This window comes from Thunnus thynnus, chromosome 10, assembly GCF_963924715.1.
Source record: "Thunnus thynnus chromosome 10, fThuThy2.1, whole genome shotgun sequence".
Taxonomy (NCBI): Eukaryota; Metazoa; Chordata; class Actinopteri; order Scombriformes; family Scombridae; genus Thunnus; species Thunnus thynnus.
Window position 1 is genome coordinate 3,238,909 of NC_089526.1, and position 17,140 is coordinate 3,256,048.

The following is a 17,140-nucleotide window of genomic DNA, read 5'->3' on the forward strand; positions in this document are numbered from 1 at the left end:
TTGAAAACTCACAAAAGTTGGCACACACGTCAGAAATGGCTCAAGAGTGACCGCCGAGCTCCATAGCGCCCCCAAACACAGGGTCATGTTGGGATAAAGTTACTTTAACGTTCGTGAAATTTGGTGGAATCACTGCTCTCATGATTCTCGACTTAATACATTTTTTTTTAAGTTTTCTTGCCCCACATGAAGTCAGCCATTTTTAGGCCTTTAGGATGCACAAAAACTCACAAAACTTTGCACTTATGTTCTAACAAGTAAATATTTTCATTTGATATTGTAACTGGGCTTCGGCGTGGGAAGTCTGCTCGATAGCGCCCCCTAATTATTTTTAGCTTTTCTGAGGTGCTAGGGGTGCTTGAAAACTTACGAAACCTTGTACATCAACATGACTGCTTTTTAAAATTAAATACTGTTATATGATTTTCTTTGGTAACATCAGAGCAAATGATGATTCTCTTCATTTCTCTTTTCCCTTTAAATTCTGTCAACTAGTAAATATATTTACATTATTTGTCAGGACTTTAAGTCTTTCACTCTGCTGCTAAAAAACTGGAATGAGCCACTTGATCTAAACATCACATGTTCTCGTTGCTATAACGGAGGCTAAAATAAATCACCTTCTGTATTTTGATTTGTTGCATTTTGTTTTTTGTGGTTAAAAATAGTTACAATGGAATAATTTTCACTTGTGACGTATAGAAGAGGCGTGACACACAGCTGGAGTATACAAACCATTTGTAGTGCTTCACACAATAAAATATATAAAGGATATGTGTGTATGTGTGTGCGTGTGCGTGTTAAATAAAATATAACAATGTATGACATCTGTACATTCTTGTCATATTATGCCATGTTGTAATCTGAATTAAAGACAGACTTCATCGAAAAGTAGTGTTGTGGCAAGAATTCAGGATAAATAAAAAACCTTTTGGTTCTATTCAGTTAAATAGTAGAATAAAGCAATGATTATATTATATTATATTATATTATATTATATTATATTATTACACTTCATTTTTTGAAATAAAAAATATCAATTTAACCATTTTTTCTGTTATAGTTTATTAATCACAGCTGACAATGTTTTTCATTTAAAAAAGATAAACAGCTTGTCAAGGCCACACCAACATACACATAATGCTAGGACAGATAGGCTATATATAATACATTGTTTATAGTATATACAGTCAGACAGGACAATCTGAAAGTTACTCGGGGCTCATGTTGGGTACAGCTGGTCTTCTTGCAGCAGGTCAGAATCCAGCAGGTCATCTGTGTATATTTCCTCTGTTCTGAGAAGAGAAAAAGACAGCAAACATCCTTTTCAGCCACATAGGTGTATATTCCTGTCGCTGTAAATCACACTCTATGTCAGTCAAAAAGGTGATTAACTGTAAAATTATTAGAAATTAGAAATTACATAGTACATCAGTGGTATGATTACTTTTTAATAATTCATAAAATACTTACATTACTTCTAGAGTGTCTTCTTCAACAGCAACCTCCTCCACCACCTCCACTCCAACCACCACATTCCTCCTCACTGCATGAAGCAAACACAGCAATGTTGTTATATAGCATGTGACCCTTAATCTCTGTGATATTGGTTCTCAGTAATCATGTCACACTAGACCAAAGTTATTGCAGATTACTGTTGGATTATGTTATGATAAGTCTTTCAGTTTGGTAGATTAGCTGTGCAGGAAGTGATTGGAGTGTCAGAGCCACAGATTGAGGGGACGAAGATGTTATTTGTGCCACACAGAGACAATCAGGGAAAGGTGAATTGTTTGATTTTTTGTCATGAACTGTATAATTTCCATCCGATTTCCACAATTGCCATCCATCATTTTACCAATAAAATCAAGTCTTGAAGAGGAGAGAGGGTTGGTTAAAGCCAGAAGAGGCTCAATTCAACCGAGTCCAGTCCTGTGAGTCAAACCCGTCCCCCCACATTGCAGGAAAGCAGAACAAACAAAAACATCCTCGCATCAAACTTGTAACACGCAGAGCTAGACTCTCAGTTTGCAGCCATGTCAGGTGGAAGGTGGGTCATATTTTCAAATGTTTCGCAGTAGCCTAACCTCCCACCTGACAATGTTTTCTTGTTAAAAGATAGGTTCACTATTTTTCCAAACTGTCTTAAAACACTGAAACAAAACCTACAGGCCTTCTGCTGAGCAAAAAATGTATTTAAAAGTTCTTTTAAGATGTTTTAATGGCCAGTATGAACAGGAGGAACGATTATAGCAAGCAAAACCTCTTTCAGTGTTCATATGGACACACTTGAAATATTGTGAACCCATCCTTTAAAAGGAATTTGTAGATTGGGAACAGTGATACCAACAACCAGTCAAAGCTGCTTGTTCAGTCACATTGTTGTTGTGTATCCTCTAATGGACGGGTGTTTATTAGTGCATTTGGACGTCGTTATCCAACGAACACAGGGATGAAGAAATCTGCCAAACAGTGAAATTGGTTTGAGGCAAGGACTCCATTATTCTTCCTTGTTTCTTTTGTTTTCCACCCTTGCAGCAAGCGTAATTGAAACAAAGGGTCACACTGGTCAGACGCTATACTGTAGGTGCAATATGATGACAAACCTTGACTACACATAATAAGCTTCACATCAACTTTTAAATGCATTTTTGCACTAAATGACTGTGTGGACACACTGTGGATTTTGGCCTCCATCACTTACATTGAAAGCACATCTGAAGGGGATTTTTTAATATCCAGTATGAACAGGAGGAATGATTACAGCGAGGAAAACCTCTTTCACTGTTCATACCTGACTGCTGGTTTAAGACACACTTGTAAAATAGTGAACCTGTCCTTTAACAACCAGAAAACCTCAGGTGAACGCTCACCTCCATAATAGATGTATGGAGATCCAGGCCAGCAGGGACCCAATCCCTCTGGTCCCCTCTCCCCACAAACACATACACATCCCTGGGTCTCCGTCCCCGGACCCTCCCAGCAGTGACCACCAATGGCATGCTGTGATGTGTCTCCTCCGGCAGCATGGAGCATTGTTATTGGCTGCTGTGGAGACAAAGAAGCAGGACACCGCCCAGCCAGGCCGGAGCTGCTGGGGATCCCTGAGTAGATGGGAAGTTCGGGGGTGGACCACTGACCATCAGCAGCCTGAGCGATGATGTCAACACAACCTGAAGATACAGGTTAGAAGCAGAGTTAACATCAGCCAGTATTAGCTTGGGTTAACCTGGACACACTATGCTTCTTATACTACTACAGTTTTCCATAAAATGGATTTTATTCATCCTTTGAAGAAACATTAACAACCCAAACATGAATGACTGGTTAGTGAAGGAGGTTGGCTTAGAGTCACACATCGTGGCTGAATCATATGTCTGATCCTTCTGTTTCCTGCACCTGCTGATGAGACCTGCTGGGTTTGGGCAGGGACACACACACACACACACACACACACACACACACACACACACACACACACACACACACACACACACATGCATAGCAGGAAGGTTTTCAAGATAAAAACAGAATCACGCACTCAGGGTTTGATTCAAAGGCAAAATTAAAGGCAAGGTGAGTTTACTTCTATAGAACACTGGAGCAACAAGGCAATTCAATGTGCTTTACATAAAACACAAAAGGCATCAGGACAAAATGTAAAAGAAACATGAGACATTATAAAAAGACACTTTTAAATAACAATATGCACAGGAGTTCAATAGAAAATAAAAATAAGCTAAAATAGATTAAGTGTGTGATATAAATAAGAGTTCTTTTTTGGATTTTTTTTTTTTTGTATTTTTGTCGTTATTGGACAGTAGAACTGAGAGTTGCAGCAGACCTGCAGTTTTCTGGGAGTTTGTTCCAGATATATGGAGCATAATTACTGAACGCTGCTTCTTCATGTTTAGCGTTGACTCGCCATTGTTTTGATCTATGCTGGGACATGCTGGGCTGCAGGCTGAAAGCACCTCAACAGGATCAACAAGCTCATTTTTATGACCTGTGAATAATCAGGTAGCCTCATTGAGATTATGATGTGTTTTGCAAGAGAGACAAAACATAGCACACACACAGTGTCAGAAGCAATTGTAGAAATCTCTACAAAAGGTCAAAATGAACAGTTTAAATAGATCCAGCCAGATGAGGCGTTCGAGGTTTAAAGTCCTTTGTAGTTATTTCAAGTTATGGTGCAAAGTACTGAAGTTCAAGGTACAAGTTAAGTATTTACTCGTCAAGTATCAAGTCCAGTCCTGAGATCTAGTTTCATGAACAGTGGTTTTCAGTTGGATAGGAGACGTGATATAATGAGGCAGCTTTAGGAGACATTTACACATTAAAGTGATAGTTTGTAGTTCTCATCTTGTTGCTACTTTTTCATATAGAGCACAGTGATGAGTACGATCTCCTGTAAATGCAGGATACAGTTTATCTTATCTTATAGTATCTTTTATCAGTGTTAAGATAATATTGGCTTATAAATTAAGAATGACTTCTGTTTATTATTTTTAACATTTTTATTGTTTACATTATTTTCCAATTGTATAATAATGCTTTTTTCAGTTCTTCCTTGCTGAGTCCTGCTGCTTTTACTGCTGTAACAACCTAATTTCCATATTAGAATCAATAACGTTTCTTACATTATCTTATGTTTAACCCACCTGTAGTGTAGCAACAAACAGCAGGGTGGTCCTCCACCTCTTCTTCCTCCTCTTCCTCTTGGTGGCCTGGGAGGCTTGAAGCGAGGTTCCCCTGGTGTTGAGGAATGAGACACAGATGAGGCCTGGGCGACCCAACCCAGCAGTCAGGATTCAGTCTGTACATCCCAGCCTGAGCTCGAGCTTCAGTGAATGTTTGTATTTGTGGTCAGGATGGTGATATGGAGCGTCGCCCCTCCCTTCCTCTTCCTCTCTGCTCTACCTCTGAAACAACAGATGGAGCCTCAGATGGGTTTCCTTTGGACCGGAGTTGGATGCAGCAGAAGAGACTGTATGTGTCACTAAACAGAACAAGCTGATTGGGCAGCTTGCCTCAACCACTGATGTAATGCCCTCCATTAATGGATCATACCAGTGTTTTTACATATAATATACTGTCTATACTCACCAAACACTTTATTAGGAACACCGGTGCAATCTAATGCAATCCAATACAACAGCTCTGCCATAAATTCTACTTTTACAAAGCTTATACATTTTCAGTTTTGTTGACATTGTCAGAAAGGTGATAATTCTACTTTATGTTTATTATTGAGGTCGTAGTGGGTGGTGGAAAATAACTATGTAAATTTACTCAAGTACTGTACTTAAGTACAATTTTGAGGTACTTATACTTTACTCGAGTATTTCCATTTAATGCTACTTTATTCTTCCACTCCACTACATTTCAGAGGGAAATATTGTACTTTCTACTCCACTACATTTATTTGACAGCTTTAGTTACTTTTCAGATGAAGATTTGACACAATGGATAATATAACAAGCTTTTAAAATACAACACATTGTTAAAGACCTTTTTGGCTTTTGACATCTTACAAAAAGCAGTGTGTAGTCGGGGTCACATTTAAGAAGTTGTCAACAGTGATTTTTCCTTCTAAACTTCTCACATGGTTTCATTTTAATGCACAACTCAGAAGGTGTTTTTTGCTCCTCAAGACTTAAAAGGGCCATTTTAGTTGAGGACTAGACGTTAGTTCCCCTCAGAATAAACTTGCAGTTCTCATTTAGCCTGTATGAGAAAATGAGAGAATAATCATAATAATGAAAGCACAATGCAGAACAGTCAGATGAGAGATTATTACATGGAGTGATCATATTTAAAATATATAATAATTCCATCCAAAGTCTGACTAAAATTGAAACTAAAGTAGAACTGCAGAAGTCTAAACAACTTACTTTCATGCTGTTGTGAGAAAGTAACTTGTTTAGACTTCTGTAAAATACTTTCATTATTATGATTATTCTCTCATTTTCTCATACAGGCTAAATGAGAGCAGCAGGTTTACTCTGAGGAGCAATAAGGTCTAGTCCTCAACTAAAATGGCCCTTTTAAGTCTTGAGGAGCTAAAATTACCTTCTAAGTTGTGTATTAAAATATTCCTTAATTTGAAATCATGTAGGTTTAAATAATCTGCTTTTGAAGTTATGATTATTAATTCCTGTATAACATTACAAATTCTTCAGCTAGTGGTGCTAATAGCTACCACTAGAACCTGTGTGTGGGATTATATAGCTGTTGTGAGTCAAGTTCATTCATCCAAATTTTATTCAAGGAAAGGAACCACAGATCCCCTGCTGATTATGCATTTTACCAAGTTTGCTCCCCCATTTTAATACATCACCAGGCGCCTATGACTCTTAGCATTAATGGACTCTATCCAATCACTATTTTATACTTCTACAATTGTCTGACAACAGAGCCAGAAACCTTTATGAATGTCGGTGACAACACAAAAAGGGGTCACAGAGACAGTCAGAGAAAGTCAACTGACCGCAACAAAGCCTGTTCTGTTCAACCAATTATATACTGTTCTTGATACATTCATGGTTTCCATAGCACCCTCAATCTAACTCATCTAGACTAGTGCGGGTGGCTGTTTCTTAGGTAGTGTAGAAATGCAGGAAATTTTCATCCCCATCAATTATGCACCTTTCCAAGTTTGCTCCCCCATTTTAATGATAACCAGGCACCTGTGGCTGTATTGATACTTTCACTTTGGGAAAAGATCTGAGTACTTCTTGTATTGGTGTACTGGATCATATTGAAAAGTGTTCCTAATATTTGGGTGGCCCATCAAAACATTTCAGGTTAAGAGAAATGTGTTGAGGGTGTTTTTACTGCTCACAAACGTACAAACTGGTCTGTTCAGTGTGTGTCCATTACGGTTAATGGTTATAGTTTGTGTGTGTGTCTGTTTAGTTGTTATTACACTGTTTTTCATTGACGTTGAAACCCTTCTATCTCTGTGATACGCAATATGGTTGATTCGATTGGTGGATTTTGTCACGTGGTCACTCACCGCCAATCAGAGTGCAGCAGTGAAGCTCGCGCTGAGGAAACGGGATATCAAACATCCGTCTTTTAAGGTTCCGAATTTTTGGCATATCTTTCCCGTTTGCCTCCAAGATTTAGACTTAGACACTTAGACCCGCTGTGGTGAGTCAGGCTAGTTTAAAACACTTAATAATTTAGGTTTTTGGGCGTCAGTCAGTGTACACCGGCAGACACACCCTCAGGGTTTACAGTGAGGAGGGAGAACAGCGTCTTTCGATCGTAAATCCCCCATTTTATTAGCTTTTGCAATAGTCATAACATTACTCAACAATGGCGTACCCAGGACCATACGGCGCAGCCCCCGGTGGATTCCCAGGAGCGGTAAGAAAAACCATACATATGTGATGAAATATCGGCTAAAAGCTGGATATATCCACCGACCACCGACCCAGGACGTCTTGTCCAAACAGTACGGAAGTTGGGTCGAATAAGGTTAGACAGAGATGATTGAGTTGCCAAACTTGCACAAGACTGAAGGTGTAACTGTTATTATCTGTTTATTAAAGGTTTCTACATGAAATCCGTCATGATCATGTCAGATGACTTGCTAGCTGTCTAACCTATCAGCTAACTGTCATTATCGGTTAATAACGGGTGCTTAAAGGACAGGTTCACAGTTTCTTTAAAGTCTGTCTTTAACCAGCAGTCAGGTGTCCATGACACAATGAAAGAGGTTTTCCTCGGTGTAATCATTCCTCCTGTTTATACTGGATATTAAAAGATCCTTCTAATGTGCTTTCAGTGTAAGTGATGGAGGCCAAAATGTGCAAAAATGCGTTTAAAAGTTGATGTGAAGCTTATATGAGGCTTCAGCAGTCTGAGTTAGTCATATCAAGTGGATATCTGACACATTTACAGTCTTTTTAGCATCAAATTCCCTCTTTGTGTTTCCTCAGATAGTGTTTCCCTGTTGAGAAACAGGTGGAAGTATAGTAACAATTGTCAAAATGGCTGGTGATTGATTTAATAGTTTGCAACGAATTGATTTATTGACTAATTGTTGCAGCTGTAGTCATATTTAATAAGTTTATCACTGGTTTTAGATGTGTAATCTTAATCAGTTAATAAACTAGTAACTAAAGCTGTCAAATAAATGTAGTGGAGTACAGTATTTCCCTCTGAACTGTAGCTGAATACCCAAGCAAAGTACATCAAAATTGTACTTAAGTGCAGTACTTGAGTAAATGTACTTTGTTTTACTCCATCACTGAGTCCAAACTCATGTTCATCTGTAAGCTCTAATTGTAAACAGATGTCTTGTGCAGTTTGAAGCATTGAGGCAATCAATACCATTTACACTGCGTGTGTGTGTGGGTGTCTTTTTGTTTTCTCTTGGAAATAAAATACATCTGGGGTGAGGAAGGATGAGGTTTCTTTACAAGACTCGAGGCGCACACACTAGATAATCAGATCAAACTTTTCAGTGGTCAGTATGAACACACATACACAAACACACTGAGTCAGCGCTGGTGGACAATGTACAGCATGCAGACAGCAGGCAGTGATTACGCGTCAGTGAATAGGAGTTTTGTGCTGATAATGTGACATTTCTGAGAATTGAGACAAGGCGAATTAGGCAAATGGAGCGTAAACAACACACTGATCTCCCTCACACATTTACACACACACACACACACACACACGTTTGCCAACCTGCATCTGCTCCCAGTTAGTTAACAGGAAAGATTTTAAAACATGATTGCAAAATATCAAAAGAAGCCTCCTGAATGCAGCCTCGTTGCTTCATCTCACTTTATTTAAACCTTTCTCTCAGTAGACCCTCTTTCTGTTAATTTAAGTTAATATTATAGAACTTACATGTCCTCGCTGGTTGTTCTTATCTTATTAAATCAGAACCTTCAGGATGTGACGACCAGCAGGATGTTGGAGGTTTTTGGCTTGTAAATTCTGAAGCATCATTTAAATTCCTTCTGAAACCCTGTTCAACAGATTTTCACTGAGCCTGAAGATGTTGTTGTCCTGTGTTAAGTATTATAATAAATGTAACTTCTTCTAATTAAGTTATTCAACTACACATCTGCACAGTATTTAGCGACTGATCTGATTTGACTTTCTGATTGTCTAGTAAACAAATTGTACTTGGAGGTTTGTAGTGTAGAACCCAGATTTTTCATTTGAGTAACTGATTAGTCAATTGAAAGAAAATTAATTGGCAACTATTGTTATAATCGATAATCAAAGATCCAGATTGTAAACTGTATCTTTGGCTGGTTGGACAAAACAAGCAATTTGAATAAATCACTCTGGCTTCTGGAAAATTATTAATATCACTTTTTTCACTCTGACATTTTGTGGGAAAAACAATTAATTGCTTAATTGAGACAATAATCTGCAGATTAATTGATAAAAATAATCATAAGTCGCAGCACAGATCATCTTCATGGAGTCTTTACAGCAGGTCATGAACTGGTGTTGGAGCAAATACTATGAAGAAATAAATTACACTAAATCCTTCATGTTTCTCTGTGTCTCTCTCAGCAGCAGGATCCTCTCTATGGATACTTTTCAGCTGTAGCTGGACAGGTAAGACACCTGGACATATTGGGACATTGATGTTTCTCTTTGTGCAGTAGCGGATTGTTATCTGACTGTACTGTTGCGTTGTGTATTTCTCTGACAGGATGGACAGATCTCACCAGACGAGCTGCAGCGCTGCCTCACTAGTTCCGGCATCTCTGGCTCTTACCAGCGTAAGAACATCAGACGATTTTTTAAATTAAAAATCCACTTAAAACACAAATGCATCAGAAGTCTGGAACCAGTGGTGGAAAGTAACTGAATACTTTTACTCAATTAATGAACTGAAGTACAATTTTGAAGTACTTGTACCTTAAGTATCTCCATTTTATGCTACTTTACAGTTGTACTCCACTACATTTATCTAACAGCTATAGCTACTAGCTACTCTACAGATGCAGATTTTCCTTTTTCTATTAATCTGACACAGAGATTTTTATTAACATGAAGTATTGTAGTGCACAACTACGCTGCGCTAACAGAGGGCAACAGGACGAATACGCAGGCAGCCGAGAAAGATGGTGACCATTGGTGGGAAAACACAACTCATTACATGTTTAAACTGGCGTCCCTGCACAGCGAAGTTTATGCTCACACTGTACGGTTTAATTTACCGTACCATAACGTGGAGCTCACACTGAACGTAGCACAAAAAGGCACTAAAAGGCAGCGTTACTTTGAGCAATTCTACTATGAACAGAAAGTAAGAAGAAATAAATTGTGCCACAGATATCTGAAAGATGCAGACAAGTGATTGTCCAACGGCCAGATTATTGACGGATCATCTCTTAATCAGTTGTTGTTACCTCAAACACACCTCAGCACATAAAACTGACAGAAATAAGACATTTGGCCAGATTCTAAAATAGTAAGTGGCAACTAATGGTAGTTTTAAATCCGGCTTAATTCATACAGAGTCTTTTTCTTTTTTTACAAATACCGTCATTAACCATATACCACCCAAGCTTAGTGTCAACAGACACTTCCGGTATTATATCCAGTGTGGTCACATCTGCCCTGACACTCAGTTAGTACAAATAGGACAGTACACACTACGCCTGCTGAGTGACGGTTTTTATTGTGTGGTTGACAGTTAAGATGAAGAGGAAACGTGGGGACAGAGAGCGTGTCAGGTTTCATGCAGCCAAACTCTCTGGGTTGAATAGAACAAGCTTTGTTTGTTGTGGTCAGTTGACTTTCTCTGACTGTCTCTGTGACCCCGTTTTGTATCGTCTTTCTTTGTGTTTCTGTTGTCAGGTGATTGTATAAGTATAAAATAATGATTGGATGGAGTTCATTAATGCCAATAATCTAGCAAATGCCTTTACCTTTGGCCAGTAATCTCTTAACATGTGACTGCAGCAGGATACACTCACTATTTATATTTACGGTGCAGTCTTCTGATAAGCAGTGGTGGTCTTATTGCTGCCACTAATACAGTATTCTGTTATTTCCCAACCAATGTGGAAGTAAATCAGGAAGTGAAGGAAGACCTGTAGGATTACTCTATTTTTTTTTGGCATTTAAAATCTGCTCTTATGTGTAAGCAGAAGCTCTGACATGTAAATTGTGTTTTTCGATTCGTCCATCGTCCAGGGTGTTTACAGTTTTTGTTTTTTATTTCACAGCCTTCAGCCTGGAGACCTGCAGACTGATGATCAACATGTTGGATGTATCCTTCACCCATCAGCCAATCAGAGAGGCTGAATAGATTGACTCACAAGATGGAAACTGTTAATGACAAAACACTCAGTGACTAAAATAACAGTGAGTTTAACATTAACATGCATTCAAGATTTTAAGATTCAAGATCCTTTTAATGTCAGTCAGCAAAACATCAGTGATGCAAAGCAGAACGAAATTACAAGTATGGTACTGTTAAAAACACAGATAAATAAAAAGAAAAACAGTATATAAAAAGAGAGCTCTATAAATGATATATATATAAAAAAAACAAAAAAAATTGAATAATAAATAAATAATTTCTGGACATTGCACAGGTGTGAGATGTAAGGAATGTAAACATGAAAAGAAAGGTCGAGAGTTGTTGCACATATGATTGTGTTATATTGCACATGCATAAATAAATAATAATGCACGTTTGCATAGCAGCTGTCCTCACCACTCTCCTCAGGGCCTTTCTGTCTGAGGTCAGACATCATCTAAAACAGAGCAAGGGCAGAGATATGTCGTCATCACTACTGTCATCGTCAGTACGTCTTCCTGTGCTGGTTGTGTTTATGCTGCTGTCAGACTACAGCAACATTTTCTCACCACCAGCATCAGTGGAAAAGTAGCCGGAGCTTTTGACATTGTGTTCTTGGGACTACATGTTCCATTGGAAGTTTGAATCAGATTGGTCAGATGCTTTGTAAACATAAACAGGGAAAGCATGAAGTGTCAGGATGAAAGGAGAGACCATATACAGAGCGATGCGTCTTCGTATTTAAAGTAATTGCATCCAACGTTCAGCTAAAACTGAAACTTACTCGAAGCAGATAAGATAAGTCAGTTTCCACTGCTGAATGTTTGACACTTTGGCACTGAGTCTGCCTGTCTTCCTCTCACAAAATGTTAGCAAGCAGCGTCTTCTATCATTAATATGGTTACTATACCTCAGTCAGGGTAGAGGAGAAATCTGATGACTGACCTGCTGCATGTATACACAGATTTAGAGTAACAAGGTCAGTTAAGTGCATGTAAACACACTGAATAACAGCCTCCACTCTCCTGGTTTCAGTCTTAAAATCCAGATGTTTGAACAAGGCTGCAGTGATTAGCTCCCATTCAGCCACAAGAGCGTTAGTGAGGTCCAGCACAGGTGTTGGGTGATGATCTGGCTCTCAGTCAGTGTTCCAGTTCATCCCAAAGGTGCTGGATGGGGTTGAGGTCAAGTTCTTCCACACCACCAACTGGGAAAACTCTTTCTTTATGGAGCTGACTTTGTGCACAGGAGCATCGTCATGTTGAAACAGGAAACTGTTGACACAAAGCTGGAAGAACACTGTTGTCTAAAAAGCATTAAGATTCATCTGAATTAGAACTAAGAGCCCCAAACCAGGAAAAACAGACCCAGCCCCAAAATACACCAATGTATGGGGGAAACTTTTTGCCCTGTTAGAAAAGTGCCAAAATTAAGAATACTCAAAGATATAAGTATGCATATTTACTTTATTTTTGAGCGTGCTGTTGATGCACACAATGCAGTGCACTGTGGAAATAAATGAACTTGTGGTGAGAAATCTTTTGCATTCTTGTTTCCAAAGTTTGTGTTTTATATTCATCATTCGCTGCATGTCTTGTATCATTTCCTGCCTCGGCAACATAGTAAAATACTTTAATTTGTTTAATACTTCCTGCAAAAACAGTAAACTATAACCTTTAGTTTATAGTAACAAAAGTGTCTTACCTCATAGTTATCCTCTTGGTAAGCGTACATGTTGTGAGTATAGACATTTGCTGTATGAGCAGCATCATGGAGTGATCATGGTAGAGAGAAAGAAACACTAACTGGAGAGGTATGTGATTGGTCCTTGACTGTGAGTGTCGTCTCAGAGGGACATGTCCTGCACTATGGGCTTTAATGAGTTCAAGGAGCTGTGGCAGGCTCTGAACGGCTGGAAGAACACCTTTGCATCCTTCGACCGGGACCACAGCGGGACCGTGGAGGGCCATGAGCTGCAGCAGGCCATCGTCACCTTGGGTAGGGGCACACTAGCAAAACAACCTGTTAAAGATACACTGCAATTTGTTTCTCCTTAATATCTAAAATCAGGAATAAAAACATACATCAACTGCCAACGATTGCATAATAAAAAACTTATTTCACTATTCTACTGGATGGGAGTCACTTTGAACCAGACGTTAGGTAATTGCTTTCAGTTTAAAATGATCTTTATTTGACAAAATGGGGTGTATCTTGGATATATTGTGAAAAAATGGCTCCTTTTATTTATGTAAGATAGCTAAGATATGCCAGTTTTATCCATTCAGACTCAAAATCCTTTTAAATGCTTTTCTAACATCCAGAATTGACTACTGCAGTACGTTTTTCTCTTGCTTACCCATGAGGACAACAACAGGTCTTCACTTGGTCCAAAACAGAGCTGCCAGAGTCCATATGAGATCTAGGAAGTTTCAAATTCCTCCTTCTGAATTATGAGACTTTAAATGGATTGTCTGTTCTTACATCTTCAGTCTATTCGTATACTCCATTATGTCCGTTAACAGGCAAATCTAGGCTTAAAGGACTGGTTCACAATTTTTCGAGTGTGTCTTAAAACAACAGTCAGGAGCCCAAATGAACAGTGAAACCAGTTTTTCTTGCTGTAATCATTCCTCCTGTTCATACTGACCATTAGAAGATCCCTTCATAATGCACTTACAATGTAAGTGATGGAGGACAAAATCCACAGTCCTCCTTCTGTGCAAAAATGTATTTAAAAGTTGATCTGAAGCTAATATGAAGCTTCAGTGTCCAAATGAGTCAAATCAAGTAGATATCTTTCAACGTTACAGTCTTTTTAGTGCCAAAGTTCCTCTTTTTGTTACTATTCTTCCACCTGCAGCTCAACAGGGAAACACTGTCCGAGGAAACACAAAGAGGGAATTTGATGCTAAAAAGACTGTAAATGTGTCAGATATCCACTTGATATGACTAACTCAGACTGATGAAGCTGAATATAAGCTTCACATCAACTCCATCACTTCCATTGAAAGCACATTTGAAGGATCTTTTAATATCCAGTATGAACAGGAGGAATGATTACAGCGAGGAAAACCTCTTTCTCTGTTCATATGGACACCTGACTGCTGTTTAAAGATAAATGTGAAATTGTGAACCTGTCCTTTAAAGTCTCACTTCTGTTACTGTTGCTATATAAACTTTTTTGTTATAGTAGCATTCATATCTTAATGTTGTTTTATATGTGAGGTCTCATAGTTGTGTGTCTCATATTATATTTTAACCTGTAAAGTGTGCAGAGACTCATTCACTGGGTGATGAGCACTTGAAATAAACTGATATTGATAATGTGTGTGTTTCTGCGCAGGCTACAATCTGAGCCCTCAGGCCATGAACTGCATCATGAAGCGCTACAGCACACACGGCAGGATCCCCTTCGATGAATTTGTGAGCTGCTGTGTGAGACTCCGAGCTCTGACTGGTGAGTGGGCTGAAATATTCATGGAATCTGACCGTTGGCATAAAAAATAAACAAAGAAGTTAAATGCAGCTCAGCAGTGTGCCCTCAACACCATTTTAACAGTAGAGGAAACATTAACAGACTGGCAAAGAGCTTTATGAAGTAGATAAATCATCTCATTCAGCTTGTTTGAGCAGTTTGACTCGATCATCAGAACTGTATGTTTTCATTTGAGGACCTTTCTTCCACAGCTTGATGATCTTATGGATAAAAAATATTTGTTGTGTTCGAGATGAAGACAAGATGTGGACAAATGTGGCAAATAGGAAAGTCCCTCAGAGTTGTGGGTGTTTTTGTTAGTGCTTTACACTGCTTGCTTGCTTTAGACTGTACAGCTACAATCATCCCACGCAGCCGAAGTAATGAACAAAGAGACCCTTCGAGCTCATGTTGTCATCATGACGCTAAAAATCAATGTTGCAGAGTTAAACAAATACTTAATAAACTATAAAACTATGTAAAAAGCTCATCACGTAGGCTTTTTTTTATGTGTTTGTGTTTTTCAGATCAATTCCGAAGGAGAGACACGAACCAGTCCGGCAGCGCCACATTTCAGTATGATGATGTAAGTTCCCACAACTGTCACTTTTTGGTTTTCTAAAGCTTTGATGTTGCTTCTGCTATCAGTCACATCTGAGCCCATCATCGCTGCGCAGGAGAACTGGCTGTAATATGCTCCACTCTCTGCTACAAAACATTAAATGTTTAGCTATCCGACCTGCTCGGTCAGTAAAAACATGCTGGCCCGGCACTCATGTCTTTAACTTGGTGTGTTGGCCAGTGTGTGATGGATCAGTGATGAATTTATGACCTCACAGCTGTAGCCCATATTAAAATAAAATGGTCAAGATCACAGTCAGCAGCTTTAAATGCAAGATCAGGTTTTATCTTTCTATGTGCTTCAAGGAAAAATGTATTTTCAAACAAGTCCACTGTTTACCCAGCATGGACTCGCAGCAAAAATGTGTTTTTTGTGATTATTACAATCACAATTATATGTATTATTCCATGTATTGTTGCCTATATTTAGATATATGTAAAATCAAAGTCAACTATGGAAGGATTTCGGCACAATTTACACATAAAACTGCTTTTCACTAAGATATAAACTATAATTTTATGTCACAATTATAATTTATAGGCTATATTTGGGTAAGTATACCATATGCAATATTGAAAGTGAACTATTGTGGCAGTAATGTTTTACAGAAGGGCTGCAACGATAAGTTGATTAATCAAAAGAATATTAATCACCAATTATTTTGATAATTGAATAATCATTTTGAGTAATTTTTTAAAGAAAAAATGTCCAAATTCTCTTGATTCCGTCACCTTCAGCTTTGAAAAACAGTGATTGACATTTTTCACCATTTTTGGACATTTTATCATCCAACCTACTAATCAGTTCATCGAGAAAATGATCAACAGATTAACAGATAATGAAAACAATTTTGAGTTGCAGCCCTTTTTTACAGTTATAACATGAAAAATGTGTATCGTGTGCTAATGGATTTCAATAAAACAGATGTTTAAACTCTGCTGCTAATTTCGAGTTTGAAAACTTCAAAAAATTGTTGCAAAACAATGTTTCTTCCAAGGATTCGTTACTTTGTTTTCTGACCTCACAGAGATACAATAATAAACTCTGTTGGTCTTTTTCCATCTCTCACAACGCAACAGTAACTAATATCTTGGAAGCGGCGCAAACAAAATGTTAACACAACAGCAAATAATCACCTTATAATTTGATATGACGGCCTATTGAGATCAGCCACAGCCAAGATTAGACTGCAACATGATTGATGATGGAGAGTTGTACTGTATAACAATAATGGACATATTTCTCTCTCTCTCTAGTTTATCCAGGTCACCATGAGCGTATGAAGAAGAAAAGACCAAACAGATGGGACATACTAGCCTTTTAAAATCTTTTCATAACAACTTCAGAACATGTCATTTCTATGTATGTTAATTTTTAATCACAGTTGTATGAACAAGATTAAAATGTCACATTCCATTTTAAACATCAATTTAACAAGTAAACTATATTAACTATAAGTATAAAGCAACATCAGACTGTACCAGTGACTAACATTAGAGTGCCTGTATATACTGGAGGGCATTATTACCACTATTACATTTATAGCCTTTTACCTCAAGACTAATCCTGTAAACCCAAAGAGCTCAGCAGCGTGTGAGTGTTATCATGTAGGAAATGAATAAACAAAATGTTTCACACACTAATGTTTGGCTCTTTTGTTTTTTTTTAGACAATGGCTTTAATTTCCATTTTCAGAGTGGATGATATTATATTCATTTTGTCTGTTTGCTTGTTCGTTTGT

At 38.2% G+C, this 17,140-nt stretch overlaps 1 protein-coding gene across 2 annotated transcripts; it reads left to right on the plus strand.

Annotated features, from left to right (window-relative positions):
- Positions 1-7,019: 7,019 nt before the first annotated feature.
- LOC137190797 (sorcin-like) lies at positions 7,020-17,042 on the plus strand. Of its 2 annotated transcripts, none has more exons than XM_067600428.1 (8): positions 7,020-7,377; positions 9,559-9,600; positions 9,698-9,767; positions 11,223-11,266; positions 13,150-13,297; positions 14,646-14,759; positions 15,305-15,363; positions 16,656-17,042. In XM_067600428.1, the coding sequence occupies exons 1-8, from the start codon at positions 7,327-7,329 to the stop codon at positions 16,680-16,682; spliced, it is 555 nt and encodes a 184-aa protein (XP_067456529.1). In that variant the 5' UTR covers positions 7,020-7,326; the 3' UTR covers positions 16,683-17,042. The 2 variants fall into 2 exon arrangements, with proteins under 2 accessions (XP_067456529.1, XP_067456528.1); XM_067600427.1 differs by having other exon boundaries at positions 7,021-7,377; positions 9,556-9,600.
- Positions 17,043-17,140: the final 98 nt, after the last annotated feature.

What these genes read in the sequence shown, in the direction of transcription:
- LOC137190797 (XM_067600427.1), top strand. Translation starts at nt 7,327, where the DNA reads ATGGCGTACCCAGGACCATACGGCGCAGCCCCCGGTGGATTCCCAGGA. An exon ending in TTTCAGCTGTAGCTGGACAG is followed by an intron (nt 9,601 to 9,697) that starts GTAAGACACCTG and finishes TTTCTCTGACAG; the next exon opens with GATGGACAGATCTCACCAGA. An exon ending in CCACATTTCAGTATGATGAT is followed by an intron (nt 15,364 to 16,655) that starts GTAAGTTCCCAC and finishes CTCTCTCTCTAG; the next exon opens with TTTATCCAGGTCACCATGAG.